This window comes from Glandiceps talaboti, chromosome 3 (genome assembly GCF_964340395.1).
Source record: "Glandiceps talaboti chromosome 3, keGlaTala1.1, whole genome shotgun sequence".
In the NCBI taxonomy this organism is placed as follows: Eukaryota; Metazoa; Hemichordata; class Enteropneusta; family Spengelidae; genus Glandiceps; species Glandiceps talaboti.
Window position 1 is genome coordinate 7,993,080 of NC_135551.1, and position 17,347 is coordinate 8,010,426.

General features: G+C 36.3%; 2 protein-coding genes across 3 annotated transcripts; one reads left to right on the forward strand and one right to left on the reverse strand.

The window, feature by feature from the left end:
- Window positions 1–19: 19 nt before the first annotated feature.
- Window positions 20–15,457, reverse strand: LOC144432576 (protein unc-93 homolog A-like). Of its 2 annotated transcripts, XM_078120819.1 has the most exons (4): window positions 14,015–15,457; window positions 10,782–11,055; window positions 10,427–10,511; window positions 20–132 (listed from the first exon to the last, which is right to left on the reverse strand). In XM_078120819.1, exons 1-4 carry the CDS (start codon window positions 14,969–14,971, stop codon window positions 114–116), a joined length of 1,335 nt encoding a protein of 444 aa, XP_077976945.1. In that variant the 5' UTR covers window positions 14,972–15,457; the 3' UTR covers window positions 20–113. The 2 variants fall into 2 exon arrangements, with proteins under 2 accessions (XP_077976945.1, XP_077976944.1); XM_078120818.1 differs by lacking the exon at window positions 20–132 and having other exon boundaries at window positions 7,760–10,511.
- A 470-nt stretch (window positions 15,458–15,927) lies between these two features.
- Window positions 15,928–16,809, forward strand: LOC144432989 (uncharacterized). The gene has a single exon (XM_078121302.1). It carries the CDS (start codon window positions 15,928–15,930, stop codon window positions 16,807–16,809), a length of 882 nt encoding a protein of 293 aa, XP_077977428.1.
- Window positions 16,810–17,347: the final 538 nt, after the last annotated feature.

Genomic DNA, 17,347 nt, shown 5'->3' on the forward strand with positions numbered 1-17,347 from the left:
AAAGCACGGATAGGTAAAGGCCAGGTCAGGTCACGCATGTAGGTCAGGCTATTGTCATGGCCATCCCAGCATACCCATTCGCAGCGATATCCCATAATCTATCACTGCCATGATTATTTGGCCAGTCTACTCCTTAAACCACATGTGGAAGTGATCATTTGCTTCAAATTTACTTTCAGATGAAAATCATGTAAAACTTTTTTCACTAGGTACGGCCGTCTGATTAAGGGATAGTTTATAAAGTTTATAACGTTTAGAACGATATTTAGATCGGATAATTAGTGGATATATCCTTGTAAAACTGTTTTCTTCACCAGCGACAGCCTGTCTAAATAGCCGATAGTTTATAAAGTTTAGAACGATATTTAGATCGGACAATGATCAGATATATTCTTGTAAAACGTTTTTTTTTCACTACGAACTAATTAATATATAGTTTATAAAGTTGAAAAATATTAGAACGATATTTAGATCGGATAATTATCGGATATATCCTTGTAAAAAAATGTTTTCACTATGATAGTCTAATTAGCGGATAGGTTATAAAGTTTAAAACGATATTTAGGTCGGTTAATTAGCGGATATATCCCTGTTTATACTTGTAAAACCTTTTTTTTCCACTACGACTGGTCTATTATAAATTTAAGCAATAAACCACCCCCTGGGGATGGTATACCAAGATGTTTTGACCAGTGAACGAAATATATTCACGAGCGATATTATATTATACTAGTATATTGAAAATATCGGAAACAAGATAAGAACTATATATATGCAAATGTCAGCAGATGAGTAACAACGCGTTACGCATAGCTCCGTAAAAAACATCAAATACTACCAATGTAAACATCAACCCGACCTCAAGAACAGCAGCATGAAATGCAACGACTGTGGGCATTCGCGAGGTGTGCGATTATGCCAAGGAGATCTCGAATTATGTAGGAAATGTGAGGCAAAACGTTTCCCGCCATCAAGTTCAAATGCAGCTGCCAAGTCCCAAGACAATGCCAAGATGGCCGACAATGGAGATAATAGTCAACTAACACAGATTCAGTCTACCCTTGCACTACTAAGCGAGAAGATAGACAAGATACCGACCGTTGAAAGGAAACTGAGTGAGTTACAAACCTCTGTCGAATATATTAGTAACTTCTTTGACGTTTATCAGAAAAGGATGGAGGAAATTCAGATTGAAAATAAAAACCTAAAAGAACAACTAGAAGTAGTTAGCGGCAACATGAGTACAACACAAAAGGAGCTTCAAGATCTACAGCAGTACTCAAGAAGAAATAATCTTGAAATTCACGGCGTTCCTGAACATCCAGATGAAGACACAGACACAATTGTGAAGAAAGTAGCTGAAGCATCCGGAGTAAACATATCTAAATATGACATAGACATTAGTCATCGACTAGCAACCAGAACACACAACGAAAACAAACCTACCCCAATTATAGTGAAATTCACGAGAAGAACGGTCCGAAATGCAATCTACAATGGGAAGAGAAACATCAAGAACAAAACTAGCAAGGACATGAATATTGACAATGACACACAAAACCGTATCTACATAAATGAAAACCTGACACCGTCTAACAGACAGCTATTCAACAAAGTCAACGAAAAAAAGAAGGCTCTGAGGTGGAACTATATTTGGACATATAACGGCACAATATATGTCAGACGCTGCCAAGGGGATCCTGCTATCAAGATATCTTCAGTTCAAGACATCAACAGAATGACAAACAGACAGTAAGAGTAAATACTGGATATAACATTTATTGTTTTTTCTTTGGTAATGTATTTTTCTCCATTTAGTAGATGAATTGTAACCAAAGTAACATAGACAATTTATTTACTGTTGTAAATCATTCTTTAGAGCCAACTACGTTCAACCAAAATTTTTGCCATGATTTTACCAATTCATTTTGTGTGTCACACATAAATGCCCGTTCTCTTTCCAATTGTATAGATGACGTCCGTCTTTTGTACAATCAGTGTATTACAAATCAATTCCATATTATTGGTGTCTCTGAAACATGGAAAGTTGATAACCCAAATCATCTTAATATACACAATTATTCCCTTGAAATAAATTGCAGAAAGACTGGTCAGGGAGGAGGAGTAGCAGCATATATTCATTCATTTCTCGACTATAAGATGTTACAGTTTAATGTTATTCATTCAGAATCGATATGGTTTGAAATTTATGGCAGAAAAAAACGAATCATTGTTGGAGTTTTATATCGCAAGCCAGGGACAGATATTGTAGAATTTGAAAATAGTCTTTCTGAGGTACTTTGCAAGGTCAAGTTAGATAGGAAATTTTGTATCCTCATGGGAGACTTCAACATTGACAGTGGAAAGTCAGATTGTAACACAGTGAATTTTATATCCAAGATGCAATGCTTTCTCCTCAATCAGATTATCACACTACCAACGAGGGTCACTGCTTCTTCCTCGTCTACAATTGATCATATTTATACAAATATAAATACTTGTCATGTAAATACTGGTACACTTGTTACAGATATATCTGACCACTTTCCAATTTTTGCAATGTTTGAAAACTTTAATATTAATTTACCAATTTCACAATCAGTCACAAAGAGGGATTTCAAGAATTATGATCGAGATAGTTTTATTTCGGACCTACAATATGTTGACTGGAGTTCCGTTATCAATAACAACAGCAATGTGGATGAAGCATTTGATGCATTTAGTAGTTTATTTACCGATGTTTGTGACCACCATGCACCGCTGAAAGTAAAAGTTGTCAAAGTTAAAAGGAAAAAGAATCCATGGATTACAAAAGCAATCAAGAAATCAGTAAAAACAAAACATAAGCTGTTGTCAAAGGTAATCTCGAGTCAGCATAACCCAGATGTAATGTTACGTTATAAAACCTACAGGAACATTCTTACAAGTACAATAAGAAAAGCGAAACAGACTTATTATGCTGATTTATTCACTGTTAGTAAGGGTGCCAGGTTGTGGAATGTAATTAATGACGTGTTAGGCAAGAAAAACTGTTCAGATAAAGTACCACCTACTCTAAAGGTGGATGCAAATAGTTCTACACGTATTGTATCAGAACCAGCTGATGTTGTTGAGGAGTTCAACAAATATTTTGTTAGTGTTGGTCAAAGGTTGGCAAATAATATTTCACCGACCAATTGTGATTTTTGGCAACATATGGGCTTACCTCAGTTACAGTCATTTTTTCTCTTCAACCTGTTACGCCTCTTGATATCAAAGCGCTTTTAATTAATTTAGATAGAAAAAAGGCTAGTGGGTGGGATAATTTAATTCCACGACTCCTCATTGATGCTGCTGAAGTAATAGCGCCGCCTTTGGCTCACGTCATAAATTGTTCATTTTTAATTGGTACATTCCCATCAGCGTTGAAGGTCGCCAAAGTGAAACCCATTTTCAAGAAAGGGGAGAATGACTCTGTTGGAAACTATGGACCTATATCTATTTTGCCCCTATTCAGTAAAATCATTGAAAAAGTCATAAATAAACAAATCATCTCTTATCTGGACAAATTTAATATTTTGTATAGACATCAATATGGTTTCAGAGAGAATCACAGTACCAAACTTACCTTGATTAATTTAGTAAATCACATTCTTAAAGAGATTGATAAAGGGAATTTCACTCTAGGGGTATTTATTGATTTCAGTAAAGCGTTCGATACAATCGATCATTCGATCTTATTAGCCAAGCTTGAACATTACGGGTTCCGGGGCACTTGTCATAACTGGTTCAAAAGCTAGTTTGTCCAGCTAAACGGTCATATATCGGAAAAACGTTTTATTCACTTTGGAGTACCCCAAGGCTCTGTACTAGGCCCAACTTTGTTTTTAATGTATATAAATGATCTTCCAAACTCGTCCTCTTTCTTTGATTTCCGTTTGTTCGCAGATGATACCAATCTCTTTCATACCTATTCACAGGTTGGGGAAATTAATTTGGATCATGTTTCGGGTCAATTACACGAGGTTCAACGTTGGTGCAATACAAACAAATTGACAATAAATAGTGAAAAATCAAATTTTATAGTATTTAGAGGGCGCAAAAAGAAAGTAAATTTGATTGGTGATATCACATTACAAGGCAAAAGCATCAAGGAGGAGGATGTTGTCACCTTTGTGGGAATTTCTTTAGACAAACATCTCTCTTGGTCCGACCACATCGAAAAGGTAAACAAGCTAATCAGAATAAAGTGTGGGATTTTGTATAGACTTAGACATATATTACCATTACACATTTTACTACTCTTGTACAACACATTCATACTCCCCCATATCAACTATGGCCTTGAGGTTTGGGGTAACACTTATTCATCACATCTAAATCGTATATTAATGTCACAGAAAATGATTGTTCGAACAGTTTTGTTTAAATCTCCAACGGATCACTCATCTCCTTTGTTTGCTCAGTTGAATATTCTAGATGTTTTTAAACTGCATAGATATTTGATAGGTTCCTTTATTTATGGCTTGATCCATCAACTATCACCACACACTTTGTATGATTATTTTGAACCTTCACACCATAACTACAATACAAGACTCTGTTCATATCAAAATATTTATCCATATTATGCCAGAACAAACTCAGGTCAGTTTTCTTTCTCCTTCTCAGGGGCAAAAATCTGGAATAGCATCCCTGTCAACATAAGATGTATCAATACGCTAAACGAATTTAAGCGATCTTATAAACAATTTCTTCTAGAAGAGTAAATTAAACCACTGTCCGTACAATTTATTGTTACCGTATGTTCTTCATAAGTACTATGAACTCCGAGGTACTATGTATTTCCTTTTGCTATATCACTTTGCTGTCAAACATTGTATATAACTATGGTAGGGGACAGGCTTGATAGCTGTAAGCTAAATCCCGATTCCCCTATTTACCCACGAAATAGTATTTTTGTATGTGTATCTGTAATGTTCATTTGTGCTTTTGGGTAAATAAATAAATAAACACAAAACACTAAACACAAACTAACGTTTTCTCGTTTCATATACGCCGGCCTCTGTGACTAATTTGCATAACAATAACGCTGCTTTCAAGACAGCTGATCTTGACCTCAACGTGAACGCCGGTCGTGCAGCGACTGGATTTATTTTATCTGCTGGTCGTTTCTAGGGATAATCTGTACATTGATCGGCTCATTAAAAGTGCACAGTGATGAATAAACAACCTGTTTGACTCAAGGTCAAACAACCTGTTTGACTTGAAGTTGTTTATTGAATACAGCGTGCTTCGATCTCGATCGTTCCCGGCCGAATTCGCGACTCGGTGAAGTGATAGACAGGTTGATATTTACAATGTATTTATATTACTGGAAGTTACGTCAGCAGATTTTCGGGTTTGAGGATTTCCCTCTCGGATTGATGACTGATAGTTTAGGACAGGATCCCAGACAAATTTGTATTTAGATTAATGGTAAGTCAGCCAGTGTAAGCTCTTTCACTTGCTTCATTTTTATGACAGAACGGGGCAGCTCACCAATGTTTCCACTCCAGCCGCGCCGAGGCTGGGACCGATCTCGTGCATGCCTTGACCTTAGTACATGTAGTAGGCGATGATTTGAACAAATACGCGATGATTTGGTTGCTTTCGAAATATCCTTCATAATTTCTCATAAAATATTGTCTCATTGAGAGAAAATCCTCCTATGACAATTCGAAGAGTTCACTATCAGTATCACGGCGGACTACAACTCAACGCTCGTAGACGAACACAATTTGGACGCGTGCCAACCGTGCATTATCGTTCGTTTTAGACGTGCTAGTTCGATGTCTAGACCAATCAGATCTCTCGATTTGCGCCATCAATATACTGGTATAATATAATATAATAGCAGATAGTTTATAAAGATTATAAAGCGTATAACGTCGATATTTAGATCAGAAATGATAAAATATCCAATGCAATCATTTAGTCTTATTATACAACATTCGTTCATTTGCATGTTAGGTAATATTCATTTATGGCAAGTTAGAACTCTGTATTGATCATTCAATATTAAATACTGTGTTGTTTTCCTTATTAGATATCAGGGATCATAAAATTATAGCTTGTACAAACAGTGTATTTGTGTAATCATCTTTGAACTTTGACATTGGTAAAGTACATCACAGTACAAAGAGCAAATAGATGATATCTCTATTTAGCCTAATGATAGTAATAACGATAGATAATGATGTTTTATTTCACAGATTCAAAAGGCATAATGATAATAATAAGATAGAAAGACATAAGAAAATTCATACTTATTTCCATAAGATGGGAAAACGGGGAAAATGGAAATTAGTTGTCTGGCAACTAGTCAAGTCCGTTCCCGCATATTTAAATGTCTTCTCCATAACTTATTAGCTCCGCTGTCAGCGAAAGCTGAAAGCGTAGCATTAGGTATAGGTTGTATAGAGTATAGAGTGTATAGGTGAATCATAGGTGTCCGTCAAACTTTTATATTTTCACTATCTTCTCTGAAAGTAACTGCCAGAATACCTCGATATTTGGTGTGCATGTTCCCTGGGGGGAGGCTATTCAGGTTTGTTCATGTCAAGTTGATCTTTGCCATTTTCAATTTTTTATGATTTTTTTTCCAAAAATGAAATTTTCATCAACTCCTCATATACTTCAAGTCAGATTGCTTTGATATCTGGTGTGTTGATGCACAGAGGGTAGCTTACTTAGCTTTGTTAATTTCAAGTCAGCACGTCTTCTCTTCTATTTTTTATGATTTTTTTTTTGTAATTTGAAAAAAAAATGAATATGTTAATGAGCATTATGACCGACGCCATATTGGAAATCAGTCCGTGAGATTTTAGGTTAAGTGCAACTTTTCAAAAGACACTATTGACGTCAAACAAGCAATGTAATATGTGCTATAGTCTTAATTCTACGCATTGTGCGCCCAAATGACAAATATTTGTTCGAAAAAGGGTTGTAAACTTCAATTCAAATTCTCCACCCTCCTACAGAATGGTTCATTCCAGTATATGCACCTCATGATCAAGTGAGAGGTTACTAAAATGCCCATTGCAGGTAGTTGGACGGGATAGTATCTTTTCGATAGGTATACGTATATTAGGGAGCTCAGAATTCAAACCACCGGCTATATGAATTCACGGTCATAGTAAAATTCATTTGATTTTTAATTTGCTATTTTGACCAACTCCGGTTGTCTATTCGCGATAAAATTACGATTAGTTTGGAAACGGGGTGGATTTTCTATGATTCCGTGTCATAAAAGCTTATCATGTGTTGTGTAGTTTTCGAAAAGCACACCCGGTGGGAAAGTCGCCTAACAGGCGATCTCGCGCCATTGCTGTACTACGTGGCACTTTATTCTGGCGGGGTGTCTCTTGAAAACGGGAATAGCGAAGGGTGAGCCAATCAAGTGAGACCTTTCAAATGTAGTTAATATTATAGCCAATAAAATTAGTTGTACGATGATATGTGTATAATAAGGGTAAGGCTGGCCTCCACACTGTAACAAGTAAAGTTGAAATCTTTGTCGCATTCGTATTTGTGTACGGATGCGTAGTCTTTCTAAACAGTAATTTTTAGATGAGTTAGTATTTAAACTACATTTCTGAGTTAATTATTCGGTAGGTTATTGACGAGCTCCCTTTGTAAAAACGCTGTACAAATTGAATGTTGGCGTTCGCCCGGGCCCGGCCACGTTCAACGGAACTGAGTGAAGCTCAGTCATAATGGTGGCTGTACAAAATCGAAGACGCAATTTGACCGTATTGTTATTTCAGTGAGTTTATTCAGCAAGAAAACAACGTGTTCTGTATGTTTTTGTACTTCCTACATGTGATGATCGTTTTTTTTTACCGATACAACTTACAGCCTACAATGAAACTGCTAACTTGGCTAGTAACACTGACACGATCCCGTGTTCCGTGTTCATGTTTTGGGGCACATTTCTAAATACACGAAACCAGTTATTGAATGTGTAGTGGATATTGATATTCAGTTTGAAAAATTAAAATCCTGAACTTTATTTTGCGAACGGTTTTGTCATTTCTTAGTAATTATAGGGCCGACTGTATCACGTTTAACGTTTATGTCAACCCGGAAGTACATAGACACGAAAATAGACGAAGTGACTTGTACATGTAATTAGTAACAAAATTTTGCTGTAACTGCTGATAACCTTCAAATTTATTTATTTTTATGTTGTAAATACATTCTAATATGCACTAAGGACAACACTATAAAGACTTGCTCTATGGGAAGGTATTTTTTTGTCTTTTAAAAATGCAATAATTAGATCTATGTGTACCAGAAATGTTATGTACTATTTAAGCTAGAAATAAGACCACATAATATCTTATTACTCCCCCCCCCCAATTAAGACAAACTACTCACAGAAAGCAACAAAAAAGAGAAGAAGCTCCAAAACATAAAAAAGAGAATAAAATTACAGTAAAGAGTTGATGATGCACAAACAACTACAAAGAAATAGACAGTTCAATTACAACACAGGGTTTGAAATAAATATGGGGTTTGGAAAAGTGAATTAGAAGTAGAGCAAAAACTAAGAGAGATGAAGAGCCTAAGTGAACAAGCGAAAGCACCTAAGATAGGACCACCAAATTTTTTGCAGGACTACTACGTTATCAATTTTACCAGTCCTGTGAGATAGTGACTTTTTTACTCCAGTGTCGAACCCTGAATTGGCTGAGAATGACTCTCTTTCGGGTACTTGGGATTGTCGCCGTACGGAAACTAAGATATGGCGATTAATACATTTCTTCCCTATATATATCTACTACAACTAGTACAAGTTGAATGTTGTTGACTTGGTAAATTTGTTACTGGAAAATTGAAATTCAAATTGCCTCAAAATTATTTTAGATCCCTAGTTTATTTCATTCATCATTAAAATTTTCCAGGGTTAAAGCTGTAAGACACTGGAATTATTTATAGCCAACCTCAAAATCCTCTTTTTTTCTTTTTCTTGTGTGCATTTCCCAGTCATTTTTTTCAGAGATTTTGTGCAATTTTTCATAACAGTAGATTTTTGTGATAAAATGGTGACTATGGTATAAAAGTACAATACATTACCAACTTCTGTGTAAAATGTGTTTTATAGTGAGACATCATATGAAACCACTAACCACTTTATTGCATCGCTAAAACAAAACTGCATAGTGAAGAGCTGAAGAACTGAACCACTTCTACATGTCACCAAAATAAAAAATTAAATTAAAAAACAAACAGCGGAGCTATTCTGACCTATAGGTCGCTTGTTTTATGATAACTATTATCTATTTTAGTATTAGTTGTTTTTATCTGTAAAAGTGTGTGCTCCCTGTATTACAAGATGACTCGTATTACTTTAAAATGACACGCTTTCATGTACAACGAACGATGCCGCTGCCATTTACGTATTACTTGCATGCAAGTATGCCATAATGTTTCTTGTATTGCACTACAGTGCAAATACCACTAGAACCCATGCAAGCTATCTCTGATACATATGTAATAAATATACTCTACAGGTTGATGTCCTACTAGGATAGTAAAATGTCACTTTGTGAAGTTCTATCTTTATCTGGACATTGTGTGACATGAAGGTTTTAAATGGAAACAAAATTGATATGCTGGATACCATTATCTAACTGTGCCCTTTCTGATTTGTGTTGTCTCAGACCACTGTCTGAGGTTTTGTGAAGTACAAGCCTATGGTATGTGTATATTTCTGATGGTTAAAATCTTGACTTTCTTGTTTTATTTGGCTGAAAGATTCTCCCCGTTGTATTTACCTTGGTGAGTCATGTAATATAGTTTGTTTAGAGATACATTTTATGTTGTATAGAGAAATAAATCAGTAAATAGATATACAAATACTACAATTGTCTTCTGATTATTCACTTTCTACTTAGCATGTTTACAGCTCCAACTGTCTATGATAACTATTGTATATTTAGTGTTATTACGAGGGATAATTACATATTATTCCTTAATATTTGTCTTCGTCCAGCCAAGGGAAATATGAGTAGTGACTTAAGGGGCCTTGTCATTGTAAGTCGCTAGATGACCAAAAACAAAACAGTTCCATCATGAGTATTTTCTGGCTGAATGAAGAAAAATATTGGGAAATAATATAATCATACCTCCTCAAGCATATTTTATGAACAGGGGGAAAAAATAGTGGCAATTTGGAACATTTTGACTCATATTTCGAGCAGTCAGAACCAGTGACGTAGACAGTTAAATAGAAGTTTCCATGTTCATGATTTAGTTCTCTGATTTGACTTTCATGTGACCTTTCGTCACTTCTTGGTGATGTTTGAATTCTAAGATAAAGTATGATATAAATGCCAAAATTGAAATGATAATCAAAATTGAAATCTTGATGTAAACACATAGAAATAGACTTAAAGCAAACCCTATAGAAAACCCTGCTGCAGTCCAAAGGATCTTATTGGCAAAGGCAGCTTCCTTCATGTTTGGAAAGACCAATGCGTGCATAGCTGGAAGGAAAGAGGGGAAAAAAGAGAGTATTAGACATTTTTTGAATAGATACTGACTTGTGGAAAAAGTGGAACATGGCTTTGCATCTATTTACATATGTAGTGTGAAACAGACACTCCTAACCCATATTATATGTATTCCCACTATCACTTTCAGATGTATAAATGCAATTTTCGATTATTGTACGTAAAAGGCGTATTAGTATACTTCCCTACTTAATTAACGATCAATTTGACTTTTAATGGTGATACCAAAAGTTAGCTTCTTACTTGCGGACTCTAGCATAACAATGCTGTCAGCAGCTCCACTTAAAACTGCGATTAGGAAAAGTAGTGCCAATGTCAAGGTATTATCTGCAGGTTCCATAACCAATAACAGGATGTAGCAGGAAAGTAGACACGTGAATGCAACCACCATCATGATGACTCGTCCTGATGTATTAGCCATCTTACTTGCTAGAACTTGAACAAGCATACTTGTAGTACCATAACACATAAAGATATATCCAACCATATCCACACCAATGGCACATGAAATGTAAGACTAGCAAAATTAAAAAAAACAACAAGAAGGTAGTTACACTTTATGTAATAGTATGTGGTATGTGATGAATCGAGGACGTGTGGTCAAAGGAATAAACCCCTTTACAATCTCGCCGCCATCTTGATTTCCAAATATGCAATGTGCAGGGTCAAAAGTTATAAATCTGCAGTCAATACCTGCACAAAATGAACGGTCGACTGTCTGTCCAGATCTGTCCACAAATCATCTATATTTTGTGTTTGGAAATTGGTATGGTTCTTTCTAGTATCTAAGAGTCAATTGTCTCGGCAAGTGTATCCTGTAAATGTAGCTTTTGATTTTAATGAATCATTTGCATAACCAGTGATTTTAGTAAAAGTTGTACAGAATGTACGATTCAAATTTCATGTAATTCTGTACATATATATTGGCAAAGTGTGCAAGTCCTATAAACATTGCTAATGATATTGATACGATATTTGCATGATAAAGGATATTGGGAATAGGGAACTTGTAATCCAGACTGAGCATGCTCAGACACAAAGGACTGTGGCATTATCTGTGGTTATCGTAATATTTTATCCAGAGCTACCGATGTAATAAACCTCCCACACTGGTCAGGGTAAATATGAATTGCTCATTGGTGGTTATAAACAATGTAACAAAATTGTTTACAATACCAATTGATTAGTATTTATTATCACATTTCCCATGATGCAACATTCAACATGGCGGGTTTGCAAGTTCCCTATTGGCCTTTAACATTCATATAATTTTGTGCAAAAATAATGTCCACGACATAATTACTTAGTTTTAAACACAAAGACAAACATACCCAATGACAGACAGACACAAGATTATAATCTACTCAGCTTTACTGACCCCATTCAGATTACATCATTGCCATGACAACAAGCTTAAGAGGGATGAGTAAACAATTTGATAGGCATTCAAAAACCAGACGTAAACTCAATGTCTCAGGATCCAGTAAGGGGAAACAATATATTTTTGTCCCGGAATGCAAAATCCCGTGCTATAGCCATCATACACAATGTAGGGGCGAAATTAATAGTTTAAAGTAGGATAAAAAAAAACTAATTTCATTTAGTTAGACCTCAGATCCCCCCACCCCCACCCCCTTCTAACGAAAGTTTTTTAAAAATTTTCCTTACAACTTGGCACTAATACGCTTCCGTACGATACAGCTTGATTGTGAACTACTTAATATTTACGATACTCTGCATAGACCCTTTTGTGTAGGGTCAATGGTGAAATTGGGTGTGCACGGTGTAGTTGTTGAGCAAGTTATAAGAAGCTCGCTTGTTTGCATTGCCACGTCACATCACTTGTCAAAGGAGGTCACCTTCGACTCCGGGTTTAACCACCCGCTTTCTACCGAAAATCTTAAACCGACCTTGCCTATTTCTAACTACATGTATAACCTTTTAAAAGTACACAAGAATCCATCTATTTTATAAAAAATTGTAAATTTTGGGCGAAGCAACAAAATGGGAGAAAAACCGAGCCGAAATTTACGACCTCAGCGGGTTCAAGTATTCTTCACGAAATCGCCGAAAAATCACAGTATTCCTATCAATAATTCCAAAGTCGATTCTTCTAGCACGGAGGGAGAAATATCAGTCGAGATTTTCACTTTTATAGTATCCAATATGATGAATTATTGTGAAAGTTACGACGAGTTGAAAATGCCCCTAAATACGGCTGGTTAGCTCTGAGCCGGCCACCATTGTAAACGTACCACGTCGCGTCCACGATCGAAGTAATAAGCCAGGGTAAGCTTTCACAGTTGTTTTACCCATCATGCTTTGCACCCTTTCCCCCCTCCTTTGACGATCCTTGAAATAATTGGCCAGCGTCCAAGTCAGGCCCGGCGTACGTGATACTTATTACAGGTTAGTTATGATTCACTGGTCATTTCGACCACAAATTCGAACCGCGAAGTGAAATGTAGCCAATTTCAGTAGTTCGAGAGCTATTTTTAGTGTAAGGCTATTCAATATGCAAATGAAGTAATTCCTATAAGTATAAGTAAACTCAGAGCCCAGACGAGTGGACTTTGCTTGGTCCCCCGGCGTTGTCCACCCTTTAGGTAGTTCGTCGGATGGCAGAGATATAGAGAGATAATTTTCCCCTATCTACTTCAACCAGTTTAACAATCCTGATCTGTTAAACTTTACTCGAAGAAAATAAAGTCAAATGTATTATTTAAGATATTCTTCTCCAGCGTATTTTCTGTTCTGGTGATCTTTGGGTCGTTAACCCCATACCATAGACTCCCCGATTCCTGAATTATCGAACCGGTGAGACATCGGAAGAAGACCACATCGACAACGCTACAACCAAAGACAACGTTCAACTTTATTTGGTTGGTGCGGGCCGAAGTTCGATCAACGGAAGTCAGTTACCACATGGTGGCATGCTGGCAGCTACTACTATATTTGCGTCGATTCCCCTCCCTTACCCTTTAACCTAATTATTCTTTTACAGAATTTGACCTTAACGTCAATTAATCCAAATAAACACAGAGTCCAGAACACAATTAAACGACCCCAACCGATACATCGTCGCAAACCACGGCCTGTTTTACGGCAACGTTCTTAACGAGCAAATAACAACTCTGGCTTGTGAGAATGAACCGATACGATTGTTACACATGTAACATAATATTTATTACATACCCTCAAATAACTTCGAAAGACAATTACAACAATTACATAGGTGCCGTTCACAGTGGGGATGTAGAAATTTTTAAGTTGAAATGTGGATCATTAGTTATATAGAAAATAAACAATTGAAGACATTAAAATCATCAACTTGTCCATGTGTAATGTTTTATTGTCAGCCTGTTGCTACACTAATTAATTAATTAATTGATTGATTAATTGATTGATTGATTAATTAATTAAGTAATTCATTCATTCATTCATTCATTCATTCATTCGTTTGTTTGTTTAATTACCTTTGGGAAGTCCCCACTGATAAAAGTCACATGCATACCGTTGAGGAGAGAGATGGGTATCAACATCATCATGTTACGATTGAACCACAGCCTGATAGTCTTTCCAAGGTCCTTGAACTTCTGTCCCTTAGGCTTTAGTGAATGTTGCCTCTCAAGGTCGTCCACAAAGAAAATCACTATGCCAACTGCAGCAAGTCCAAGGGCAACATATATTCCAAGTAGTATGTATGTCAAGTGTTTGTCAGGTGGATTACAATAAGTTGTCACATTACCTTCTGTTTGTTGGCAGTCACTGGCACCACACGTATAGCTATCAATGTCTGACATTGATGTATCGTTTGTGTTTGAGTCATGACGGCCCCTGAAAATTATTGTTGCAGGTATAAAAGCTGTGACAGAACCCAAAAAGAAGGAGAAGGTCAATACTGCCATAACCTTGTTGATCATTACATCTGATGATTTACCTTTATTTTGAGCGAGTAATTGGCCAATAGTCTCCATATAGCTTGGCTGTGCTGTCCATAGAAGTGACGTTCCAACACCGACGATAATTGAAGCAGGTATCATTGTATACCATTGTGGGTAGAAGTTGGCAAGGGTGTATACGACATAGCATGCTGGACTCCATATCATTGTTTGTTTGTTCCCAAGCCATTCAGTGATAAAAGACGCGAGAAATAGACCAGAAACTATAGAAGTGATGTAAAGAGTAACCAGAGATGCAAAACCTAGTCCTTCAATACAATTAAGATTACTCTGTAACCCTTGAAGACCTTGGAAGGCAGAAAAGGTACAGAAAAATGACAACGAAGCACACAACACATTTTTCCATAGAGATTTGTCAGTGATTGTGATAGTTGTGTCTGAATCCCCTTCATGAAATTCGTCAGTTTTGTCGACCATCCTATCCATTTCAGCCTCAGCAAGGGGAACCATTCCAGCTGCAGTATTATTCATGTTGGTTGATGTTTTAGCCACACTGTCCAGACAACTATTTTAATACACCCACTATACTTGATACCGCCTTTCGGAGGGTACAAAGCACGGATAGGTAAAGGCCAGGTCAGGTCACGCATGTAGGTCAGGCTATTGTCATGGCCATCCCAGCATACCCATTCGCAGCGATATCCCATAATCTATCACTGCCATGATTATTTGGCCAGTCTACTCCTTAAACCACATGTGGAAGTGATCATTTGCTTCAAATTTACTTTCAGATGAAAATCATGTAAAACTTTTTTCACTAGGTACGGCCGTCTGATTAAGGGATAGTTTATAAAGTTTATAACGTTTAGAACGATATTTAGATCGGATAATTAGTGGATATATCCTTGTAAAACTGTTTTCTTCACCAGCGACAGCCTGTCTAAATAGCCGATAGTTTATAAAGTTTAGAACGATATTTAGATCGGACAATGATCAGATATATTCTTGTAAAACGTTTTTTTTTCACTACGAACTAATTAATATATAGTTTATAAAGTTGAAAAATATTAGAACGATATTTAGATCGGATAATTATCGGATATATCCTTGTAAAAAAATGTTTTCACTATGATAGTCTAATTAGCGGATAGGTTATAAAGTTTAAAACGATATTTAGGTCGGTTAATTAGCGGATATATCCCTGTTTATACTTGTAAAACCTTTTTTTTTCCACTACGACTGGTCTATTATAAATTTAAGCAATAAACCACCCCCTGGGGATGGTATACCAAGATGTTTTGACCAGTGAACGAAATATATTCACGAGCGATATTATATTATACTAGTATATTGAAAATATCGGAAACAAGATAAGAACTATATATATGCAAATGTCAGCAGATGAGTAACAACGCGTTACGCATAGCTCCGTAAAAAACATCAAATACTACCAATGTAAACATCAACCCGACCTCAAGAACAGCAGCATGAAATGCAACGACTGTGGGCATTCGCGAGGTGTGCGATTATGCCAAGGAGATCTCGAATTATGTAGGAAATGTGAGGCAAAACGTTTCCCGCCATCAAGTTCAAATGCAGCTGCCAAGTCCCAAGACAATGCCAAGATGGCCGACAATGGAGATAATAGTCAACTAACACAGATTCAGTCTACCCTTGCACTACTAAGCGAGAAGATAGACAAGATACCGACCGTTGAAAGGAAACTGAGTGAGTTACAAACCTCTGTCGAATATATTAGTAACTTCTTTGACGTTTATCAGAAAAGGATGGAGGAAATTCAGATTGAAAATAAAAACCTAAAAGAACAACTAGAAGTAGTTAGCGGCAACATGAGTACAACACAAAAGGAGCTTCAAGATCTACAGCAGTACTCAAGAAGAAATAATCTTGAAATTCACGGCGTTCCTGAACATCCAGATGAAGACACAGACACAATTGTGAAGAAAGTAGCTGAAGCATCCGGAGTAAACATATCTAAATATGACATAGACATTAGTCATCGACTAGCAACCAAAACACACAACGAAAACAAACCTACCCCGATTATAGTGAAATTCACGAGAAGAACGGTCCGAAATGCAATCTACAATGGGAAGAGAAACATCAAGAACAAAACGAGCAAGGACATGAATATTGACAATGACACACAAAACTGTATCTACATAAATGAAAGCCTGACACCGTCTAACAGACAGCTATTCAACAAAGTCAACGAAAAAAAGAAGGCTCTGAGGTGGAACTATATTTGGACATATAACGGCACAATATATGTCAGACGCTGCCAAGGGGATCCTGCTATCAAGATATCTTCAGTTCAAGACATCAACAGAATGACAAACAGACAGTAAGAGTCAATACTGGATATAACATTTATTGTTTTTTCTTTGGTAATGTATTTTTCTCCATTTAGTAGATGAATTGTAACCAAAGTAACATAGACAATTTATTTACTGTTGTAAATCATTCTTTAGAGCCAACTACGTTCAACCAAAATTTTTGCCATGATTTTACCAATTCATTTTGTGTGTCACACATAAATGCCCGTTCTCTTTCCAATTGTATAGATGACGTCCGTCTTTTGTACAATCAGTGTATTACAAATCAATTCCATATTATTGGTGTCTCTGAAACATGGAAAGCTGATAACCCAAATCATCTTAATATACACAATTATTCCCTTGAAATAAATTGCAGAAAGACTGGTCAGGGAGGAGGAGTAGCAGCATATATTCATTCATTTCTCGACTATAAGATGTTACAGTTTAATGTTATTCATTCAGAATCGATATGGTTTGAAATTTATGGCAGAAAAAACCGAATCATTGTTGGAGTTTTATATCGCAAGCCAGGGACAGATATTGTAGAATTTGAAAATAGTCTTTCTGA